At 54.4% G+C, this 10,530-nt stretch overlaps 1 protein-coding gene across 1 annotated transcript; it reads left to right on the top strand.

Moving 5' to 3' along the window:
• The first annotated feature begins 370 nt into the window (after window positions 1–370).
• TFF3 (trefoil factor 3) lies at window positions 371–4,006 on the top strand. Its single transcript, XM_050784879.1, has 3 exons — window positions 371–599; window positions 2,416–2,565; window positions 3,788–4,006. Exons 1-3 carry the CDS (start codon window positions 371–373, stop codon window positions 3,799–3,801), a joined length of 393 nt encoding a protein of 130 aa, XP_050640836.1. The 3' UTR covers window positions 3,802–4,006.
• The last annotated feature ends 6,524 nt before the right edge of the window (window positions 4,007–10,530 follow it).

Here is a 10,530-nt window from a genome sequence, read left to right on the forward strand (position 1 = left end):
AAGACAAGAAATCTCTGTGTTTCAGGAGTTGTGAGAGAGCTGTAGGGTCCTGACTCACTCAGAGTGCCGTCTCCAAGGCTGATCTGGGATGGAGCAGGCTGGGGCTCTCTTGTCGTGGGACCAGGGGTGTTCTGAGGGCTCCTGGCTGGGAGGCTGAGATGGACACCGTGCGCTGGTTCTGCAGCCCCACGTGGCTCCCACACCCTGCACCAGGCCAGGCTAGGAGGGTGATTAACACACATCTGCTCCCCAGCAGAGGACCCGTAACCAGAACTGGAATCCGCCCTCACCGCTTGCTGCCAAAACAGTGGAGGCTGAACTGACCTCTCCCCTTTGAGAGAGAAGAACTGTCTGGGAGCTTGACAAAGGCATGCGGGAGAGTCCGGGAACAGCCAGAGCCAGGAGGGAGAGCCCTCCCCAAGCAAACAATCCAGAGCGGCTGTGCAAACACCGGGGCATAAATGAGGCCTCCTGGACCATGAAGTGTGTCCTGAGCTGCATCCCGGAGCCCACGGTAGTCATGGCGGCCAGAGCTCTCTGTGTGCTGGGGCTGGTCCTGGCCTTGGTATCTTCCAGCTCTGCTGAGTACGTGGGCCTGTGTGAGTACCGCTCTGACTGCCCCGGTAGCAGGGTGGGCGGGAAGGAGAGGGATCCAGGATAAGGGAGGATTCTGCATTCATGTAATAATGGCCACCTGTCACATATACACTTTTTCCTGCGCTATCCTATGAAGTGGGTGTTTATTGTCCCTATTTCACAGACAAGGAAACCGAGGCTCAGAGAAAGTTAACAACTTATCTAAGGCAGCTCTGCCCAGTCTGTTGAAATCAGGCTTTGAGCCTGAGCCCATCCCCTATGACCCCGTAGCCATCTTTGCCGGAGATTTCTAAATTACAGTATAGGTCTTTATGCATTGTTTTCACATTTACAAAGAAAAAGGAAAGATGCGGGAGAAAAACCCTGACTTCAGAATACTTTCAATACCTACCGGCACAAGGTTCATTTAGCCATTGCATAGCAACCCTGCGGCGGGGGCGTGGCTGCTCCATTAACCCAAGTTTGAAGGAATGAGGGTACGGCTTTTATCCGGGTGTCTTCTGAGCAGGGTCAAAGGCAGGGGTTCCTGAACTCACAGCCCATTAGAATCACCTGGAGAGCTTTAAAAATCCTAATGCCTGGGGCACACCAGTTACCTCAGGGCATCTGCGGGTGAGCGCCAGGCCTCAGTTGTTTTCTTTCGAGACAGCCTCGCTTTGTTACTCAGGCTGGAGTGCAGTGGCACAATCTCGGCTCACTGCAACCTCCACCTCCCAGGTTCAAGCAATTCTTATTCCTCGGCTTCAAGCAGCTGGGATTACAGGCGTGCACCACCAGGCCCAGCTAATTTTTTGTATCTTTAGTAGAGACGGAGTTTCGCTATGTTGGCCAAGCTGGTCTTAAACTCCTGGCCTCAAGTGATCCTCCTGCCTTGACCTCCCAAAGTGCTGGAATTAGAGGCATAAGCCACCATGCCCAGCCAACGTCAGTCATTTCTAAAGCTCTGCAGCTGATTCCAGTGTGAGTGAAATTTGGACGCGGTGAGGATAAGCAATTACAGACTGGGAGCAATAGAAGGGAATTTAAGAGACCACATGATTTCTATTTTCCTAAGGAAATACCCAGTTCATTAATGAAACGAGGTGAACTTCTGCTGCACACACAGACATAGAGGCTTGCCTGAAAAATGAAAATATTGGGGACTGAAGGATGTCCAGGGAGGGTGGGACATGCTCAACAATTCGGGGAAGGGAGATGCAGAAAAAAATGAAAAGCAGGCAGCATGCGTTGCAACGATCTCTATGGCATGTGTGTCTCCCATCGCGTTTTTCATTTAAAACAAAGGGGCAAGGTTTTGTTGGTCAAACAGTGAAGGGGAACTTTGTTTCCGAGTTCAGGGGACCCTGGATTCCCCAGGGGTTCCTGCCAGCTGGAAGGGACCCAGGTCCGTATGTGACTTCCTGAGAAGGTGATAAGAGCGTGCCAAGGAGAGAGACACTTAGGCAAATGGCCCGAGTCCCCAAGTTTAGCATTTAACAGACTGCTTCTCTTTAAATATTCACAGGGAAAGCCCATCTTCCTAAAGGCAAGGGTTTCAGCTGTGGTTGAACTCAGGAGGTGGGAGCGGGAGGATGCAAATTTGCACAAGGAAAGCCCGTCCTCCTAGGAGTGAGGGTTTCAGCAGTGGTTGAACTCAGGAGGGGGCAGCAGGAGGATGCAAATATTCACAGGGAAAGCCCGTCTTCATTGGAGTGAGGGTTTCAGCGGTGGTTGAACTCGAGGTGGGAGCGGGAGGATGCAAGCTTGCAAAGTGAAGCAAACATACTCACCGCAGCCCAGTAAGGGCTCTGGCAGCTGACAGGGCTTTGTTTGGGACAGCTGCAAACCAGTGTGCCGTGCCGGCCAAGGACAGGGTGGACTGCGGCTACCCCCAGGTCACCCCCGAGCAGTGCAACAACCGGGGCTGCTGCTTTGACTCCAGCATCGTTGGAGTGCCTTGGTGCTTCAAACCCCTGCAGGAACAAGGAGGTAAGGCCTGAGTGACAGCATCATGGTCTGGGCCTGGCCCCATAAGGCCGGGGGTCTCAGGGCCTCCCTGTCCTTTCTGGGCTGGAGATGGAGGCACGAGGTCCCCGGGAAGCCACACACACCTGCACCAAGGCCTCAGAGCAGAGGCTTTAAGCCCAGGGCAGCCATGGCCAGGGGCTGTCCTCTTTTGTCTCCTTTGTGTAAAACATAAAAGCAATCATTTCAAAAAGGTGTTCAAAATGATGGCGTTATGTAGAGGAAACTAATTTAATAACTATTCTTGAGAGAAGTGGAAACACATAGGTGTGGAAAGCCAGGCTGACTTTCAGGCTGTTTTTGCAAACCGGTCCCCCACCAGAGTCTTGTCATTTGTGGCATCCCCTCCACAGATGGCAGGCAGTGCCAGCCCTGGGCGTTGGGCCTCGGTGCCACACCCCACTTCCCCCACTCTGCCCCCCACAAGGGCCATCTCCTCTCCCTCTCTCTGCCATGGTGGAGGGCAGGTGCAGGGCAACCACCCTGGGGGTTCCCTCCCCAAAGGCGGAGAGCCTGTGTGCTGTACAGGTAACAGATGGCCCTGCACACGGGTTTGCTGCCCTGGCTCCACCAGGCTCGGCTGCCCCACGTCATGGGTGGGGCGATCGGCTATTAGCCATCTGCCGTGTCCAAGTGCCAGCTCAGCCCCCACGAAGGCCGCACCTGCGTGAGGTACCTTCCTGGAAGCAGCATCCAGAGGGGCCTCTCTTGCCCTTTGTCCCAGGGTGAAACACGGGAGGCTGAGTCCTGCTGGCACTGGCTGCCTGATCAATGATAGACCCCTGCCCTGCCCAGGGCCTCCCTCCACCCTCCCCAGCAAGTCCAGGGTGGGGGTGGGGGTCCAGAGAAGGCCAGGAGAGAGAGGGGTCTGTCGACTGTCCACTGCCGCTCCTGTTCCTTCGGCTCCTCATCCTGGAACTACACTCTCCTCTCTGAGTGCCAGCCACGGCCCTGCCAAGGCCCATCTCACTTGTTATCTGCCTGGCCCCTGGGTCCCACTATCTCGCTTAGCAACCCGAGGTGGGAATCTTGGCTATTCCCCCATGTGGTGGGGACTCAACACTCCCCGGTGACTCAGGGGAGGAGGCAGCACTAGGCACTGGACTCGGAACCTGCCTTGACCTTGGGAAGCTGGGCAGCATGGGTGGAGAGAGACTGCTCACACAGGCCTTTGCTCTGTTTGCAGAATGCTCGTTCTGAGGCACCTCCAGCTGCCCCCGGCCAGGGGATGCGAAGCTCCGAGCACCCTTGCCCGGCCGTGATTGCTGCCGGGCGCTGTTCATCCCAGCTTTTCTGTCCATTTGCTCCCGGCAAGCGCTTCTGCTGAAAGTTCATGTCTGGAGCCTGATGTCTTAACGAATAAAGGTCCCATGATCCGCCCCAGGACAGTTCTTGGTGCCTGAGACTTTCCTCGGTTGTGCTTTATTTCTGCTGCGTCGTGGGAGATGGTGGGAGGGTGTCAGGAGAGGGTCTGCCCAGGCCTCAAGGGCAGGAACAGACTCCCTAAGGAGACACAGTGCATGCAAGGATATTCTGAATCCCAGACTGGCACCCACGTCACAGGAAAGCCTAGGAACACGTAGTGCCGCTTCCTCGGGAAAGCAGAAAAAATACATTTCAAGTAGAAGTTTTCAAAAATCACAAATGTCTTTCTTGGTGAAGACAGCAAGCCAATAAAATGATCTTCCAAAGTGGTCCTTTATTTCACACCCACTCTTGCTGCTATTCGATACTCATACTGGTCCTAGGTTCTTGTTTCTTTGTCCAGTAAATTAAACTGGCACTATTTTGTATTTGTTTGCTAATTAAGTTGAAACATCTGTGACACATTGGGTGGCCTTTTCTCTTTTTTTAAAAAAATGGATGCAGCTATAGGAATGAATGAGCTGGTGGCAGTGGGGATTCCATCTCATGTCCTCATGAAACCTTATCCACCTCTGGACCTGAGTGTGGTTCTCTCCCCACCGCACTGACCTGGGACATGGCAGCTCTCCACTCCCACCTAGACGGTTTTGGATGCACAAAGGCCCGTGAGTGCCTCTGGCTGGGCCTCCCGTGCTGCTCCCACTGCTGGGGCTCTCTTAGGGGCCAGATCCACAATTCCACTGCAGTGCAGTCACAGTGATGGGGTTCTTGTTCTGAGTTATTTCTTCCCATTCGAAAAGAGACAACTGCTCCTTTAAAACAGCAGCCTTTGTTTTTCAGCTTGCACTTGGGGCCTGGTCCCTAGAGGTCACAATATCCCAATAAGTGAGGTAGTACTGCCCTTGTCTTACAGATATGGAAAGAGATTTTCTTGAAGTAGCTTGTCCAAAAGTCCCTACGGAGAGGGGACACTGTCAGGATATCCTGGTCTCTGATCTCTGAATCTGAAGCCCTGGGTGTCCCTTCCAATACCCCAAAGCATCAGCTGCCCTCCCTGGAGTGAAACTTCCAGGACTATCCCAGACCTCAGAACACACGCCAAGCATGGCCTCCCCACTCCGGGGCTCTGCTACTGAGAGCTGCTCTGGCCTGGACGTCCTTCTGGGCAGGGCTCTGCATCCCTCTCCCTCACAGACCATGCCCAGTCTTTGAGGGCTAGAGGGGATGGAAAGGCTGGCCCCAGGCCCCCTGGCCTCAGCCTCAGGCCACCTTGCTGCTGGCTGGATGACCAGCTCCATTTTCCTACTACCCTGCCTGGTGCCCTCTCCCCAGGGACAGGGCTCTGCTGCCTCCTTGCCCGGGACCTCACTCATGGGCACCACCCACCTGCATTTCCAAAGAATTTCTTGACTTGCCCCACCTCTCCGTTCCCGGCATTGCCTTCTGCAGTCAACACCTCCCACACGGCCGTACCCCCTCCCAGACTCCTTCCTGCTGTGCCCCTGAGAGGGAGGGTTCCCCAAAATCTGAGCCAGGTGGGACCCTTCCTTCACCCACCACAGAGCTGCTCCCTGTCTCCAGCCCGAGCCTGTGCCCTCCTCAGACAGGACAATGTTTCATGCACATTCTAGACGCTTCACCATTGACTCCTGCTGTCCTTGTGGGGGGGATCAAGGTCGCTTCCATCAAGTGAAACAGCATCAGATGGAGAGATCTGCTGGCAGGACAGAGAACCCCCATAATTCAGCTGTGCAGGGCAGGCTCCAGTGAGGAAAGGAAAGGGGCTGAGGAGGGCTGGGGTCCTGGAATGAGCTGGACTGGACCCCCGTCCTTCTCCGTCTCCGGGGTCCTGCCTCCGTCTGTCTCTGCCTCTCCCTCGCTTCGGCTTCGGTTGCTATGGGGACCTTGGAAGCTCCCTGCCTTCCTCGGGGGCCCCAGGCAGGGTCTGGGGGCTCTCAGAACCCTGGGTGGGGTTTGTGCCATGAGAAAGAGCGCACCGCCCCTGACAGCACCCACCTGGGGGCTGTGACATTCTCATAAGAGATCACAGACACCAATGAGGGAGCGAGACCCAAAGCAGCCCACCCGCCCCCCAGCCCGACGGCAGAACGGAAACCTGGTCCAAACACAAAGTGACTAAACAGCGCCCACTGCTGACGGCTGGAGTCACTGCGGCTCGCCACCAATCACAGCTGTGCCCTGCCACTTCCAGATACAAATTAAGATACCCAGCCCCAGAATTACCCTGGGCTTCCTGTTGGTGAGGAGGATCTGGGCCCCAGGACACATGATCGAAGCCGAGGGTTCCCAGTGGAGGCTGCTGCCACGGGGATGTTTCAGAATCTGTGGGCGTGTTCATGGATCATATGAATGGGGCGGGAGGAGGGGGGGTTGAGTGAACACAGGCCAGACGTGGCAGGACCCTGTGATGTCCCCAGGTGTCCTGAACAGACCACTGCCTCCACCCGATGGACGTCCTAGCGTCCTGTTGGACACTCATGGTGGCTGCAAACCTATTCATGACGATTGAAGCCCAGAGACTACTTCTGTGTTACATCTTAACACGGTTGTTTTGGTTGTTGGTTGTTGTTTCAAATGGCTTGAACATACCTGAATTTTCCAGGAGTGTATGTCATGTAAATCAAGAAAAGACTGCGTTTGTTTGGTTTGCAGCGTTAGCCGAGTCGTTCATTTCAAGCATGTCAGAGCTGGGGCTGCCTGTGTTCGTGGGTGGCCCATCCAGGGGAATTCAAGCCCTGGTCTCCTTCATCCTGTCCTCTGGTGTGGACATGGGGAGCACGATGCACTGAACAGGAGTGTACTGAACATTACTCTCCTTTTATTTCTTATATTTTCATAGGGCCTCATGCATATTTAATTTCCATCACTGGCCATCAGTTGACCACAGCTGTCCAGAGCCCTAGTGGCTCAGTGCCACCTGCTGGGCCTTCCCACCTCCTGGTCTGGGCACATCTGAAACCGACATCTGTCAGCGGCTCAGGGTGAATTCAAATAATGAATTGTGACCCATAGGACCCAGGAACCATTTTTATGTCAAATACCTTCATCACTGACTTGGAAATGGTCCATGTTTCCAGAACCTTCCAGAATGAACACTTTGATTGCCAGAAGAAGCCAGAACATGACTGGGCTCCTTTGCTGCTGGCGTGTGCTGCTGTGGAAAGGGGAGAGAAAAACTGGACTTCTCCCCACACTGCAGCCATTACACCCCATGATGGTTTTCTGTGGCATATGCACACCTTCCCCCTCCTCTTGAGGTGGTGGTGAAGGGTGTGGCTGTGGCACTTTTCCACAGTTCCTCCGGAGTCTGCTGGAAAGTTCTACATTGTTCCATAATACATTGGATATTCACTTGTATTTATCACTGTATTCCAAGGATTCCTAAATTTCCAATGGTGAGGATTTTGGCTTCAAGCGGAGACACCCATGCAAGCTTCCATAAGCAGCAGACCTACTGGGGAACCCCTTAGGGAGGAAGAACAGGCTGAGAAGTTGCAGGCCTTGATGTGGGTCTGATGCCTCTGAACTGAGTGGGGGAAGGAGGGGAGGAAGAGCCTCCAGCAGGCTGATGGGGAGTCCCCAAAGTAGAGTGCCCCTCAAGGGACCCTGTGTCTGGTGGGAATGCCCTGGTTGGGAGCAGCCCCAGGGAAGTTGGCCTGGCGTGGATGCCATGCCGGACGCGGGGCTCTCGGTGACCTGGGTCCCTGCAGCAGGTCCTCTCTGAGGGACAGCTGAGTGGTAGGCGCATCTCCAGGCGGCCAAGAAGCCTGCCTGCTCACTACGTTTTTGCTCTGAGGCCCTGCAGTACCCTGGGCTGTGACACAGCTGTGGAGGTTGGAAATTCTCCCCTCAGTCCTCCTTCGTGGGGGCTCGAGAGGCACGTCATGTATTGGAAAGAGTTAGAGACCCCCGGGGCCTCAAAGTTCCTATCAGCAAAATGGGACAATTGCAATGGCTGTATCGGAGGGTTGCCGATGGCTGCGGAAGGAAGGTGTAGGCTGAGAAAGCTCATTCCTGTGTGAGCTCAGAGCCGCACTACTCGGTTGGCCATTGTTTTCTAGTGCATTTAGAGTTCATGCTCCCTTTCTTCCTTAGGTTCTATTATTTTGTTTTCAGCAACACTGAAGTGTGTTTTATGCTAAGTGAAAGAAGCCGATCACAAAAAGCCACATGTTGTGTGATTCCGTTTATATGAAACGTGCAGAAGAGGGAAACCCACAGACACAGACAGTGTTTCATCGTTGCTGGGTAGGGGTAGGGATGGGGAGTGGCGGCTCACAGGGAAGGGGTTTCCTTTTGGGGTGATGGAAATGATCTGGAGTGGCATATGGTACTGGCTGCACAATTTTGTGCAATATTAGATACTAAAAACAACCAAATCATACTTTACTAAAACCCACTGAGATGTGTCCTTTACAAAAGTCAATTCTGTGGCAAGCGAATAATATCTTGATTAAGCGCACATCTATACATGTGCTGATACCTCTGCTGATTTGCCCATTTAGACAAGGCCTGACTTTTTGCCCTGAGAATTGAGTTTATTTCCAAGGCCATACCGAGCACCTAGGTGTGGCTGGCATGTCTGATCTTCAATGGGTCCTGCCAGGTGGCTGCCAGGCGGCCTTGTTCCCTTCCAGGTGGCTCCCAGGCTCAAGGGTTCTCTCCACCATTCCAAGATCGCACTCAGGCACAGGAATCATTCGCTGCTTCTCCCTGTGCAGCTGTCTTTGCCCCTGTTGGCCTGAGCACTGCAGCCTTTCCCTCTTGGGTTTTGTGGGGTGCAGCCGACTCCCTCTGCTCCCCCATCCCACCGACCTGTCTCCCTGGCCTCTGTCCTCCACAGGGGCAGGTGGGCAGGCCTCCTGGAGGAAGCCCCTGACACCCACATTCATTCATTCACTGCTCTGAGCCTCCCACCCTAGCCCCAGCCCTCACCAACCAGAGGAATTGTCTCAGTCCTGGGGTGTGGTGAGATCCCATTTCCCTCTGACACCTACTCTCAACTATGGCAATCTGGCTATTTACAGATGGGGACATTAGGGAAAATGAGGTCCCAGAGCTCCCAAGGTCACAGAACTTATAGATTGCCTGGCTGTGGTCCCTGCTGTGACCATCCGGCCCCCTGGTTGTGGCTTCATTAGTATCTGCAGAGGAGAGCAGCAGGAAGCACAGACCGACAGCTGCTTGCACTGGGGAAAGGGCAGAGAAGGGAAATACAATAGTGGGGCGGGCGCGAGGGGATCTGTTGGTTCTTCAGGAAGAGTGCCCTGCCACAGGTTTGCCCGCGTCTGACTTCACCATCTCTCTGTAAAATGAAGTTGTTAACAAGTGGCACCCACTGCAATGCCAGCCACAGTGGTGGTGGGGGAAGATCGGCCCCCTCATGCGGGGGTGCAGTCAATTTGGCTGGCAACAGTACTGTGGCCTCCTTGTCCAAGAGGCTGCAGCCTTGGGAGGGTTCATGGCATGCCACGCACCTGACGTCCCCAAGAGTCATCTCTTTTTGTAAAACCCGGAGGCCCCAGGACTGGAGGAAGAATGTCGGTGCTGAGTAGGACGACCTGGGCATGGTGAGAGCGGGGGGTGCTCTGTGGGATTGCAGGCCCCACCATTTTTACATTTTGGATATCCTTCTGCTTGGGTTTCCAAAAAGGCTTCTACAGCTTGAATGGTGGGTTGTAAGGATATAAATAGAAGGATGTTTTCCAAATTTTCAGATTTACGAAGGCATGGCCTTTTGCAGAAATAATCTCAGGGTCCTTTGGAGGACTCCGGCTGCATAGATTCTGCAGCGCTCTGATAACCATGGGCCAGGCACTGTGTGGATTCTGGAGTGCTCCCGGTGTGGGGTGCTGCTCGCTGCATGGATTCTAGAGCGCTCTGAGGAGGCAATGCCTTGTGCTGCATGGATTCTGGAGCACTCCGGGTGTGGGGTGCTGCTCCCTGCACAGGTTCTAGAGCACTCTGACTAAGGGGTACTGCACGCTTCATGGATTCTGGAGCCCTCCGATGAGGGAGTGCCGCGTGCTTCACGGAGTCTGGTGCGCTCTGGATGTGGGGTGATGCTCTCTGCATGGATTCTGGAGTGTTCCGATGACGGGGTGCCGCGAGGCTGCATGGATGCTGGAGCGCTCTGACAAGGGGATGCGGCACAGTCGATAAGGAGTGGGGAACAGTGCGCCTCTGGTCTGCAGTGTCTGCAGTGATTCCGAGCCAGGGAAGGAGAGCTGTATGGAGTGTGGGCAGTGCCCAGTCCTTTCCCAGCAGTGGAGGGGATGGGTCAACAAATTGTTATCGGGCAGGGTGGCTCACGCCTGTAATCCCTGCACTTTGAGAGGCTGAGGCAGGCGGATCACGAGGTCAGGAGTTCGAGACCAGCCTGGCCAATATAATGAAACCCTGTCTCTACTGAAAATACAAAAGTTAGCTGAGAATGGTGGCATGTGCCTGTGGTCCCAGCTACTCAGGACGCCGAGGCAGAAGAGTCTCTTGAACCCGGGAGGTGGAGGTTGTGGTAAGCCAAGATAACGCCACTGCACTCCA

The sequence above is a fragment of the Macaca thibetana genome, chromosome 3 (assembly GCF_024542745.1).
Source record: "Macaca thibetana thibetana isolate TM-01 chromosome 3, ASM2454274v1, whole genome shotgun sequence".
Taxonomy (NCBI): domain Eukaryota; kingdom Metazoa; phylum Chordata; class Mammalia; order Primates; family Cercopithecidae; genus Macaca; species Macaca thibetana.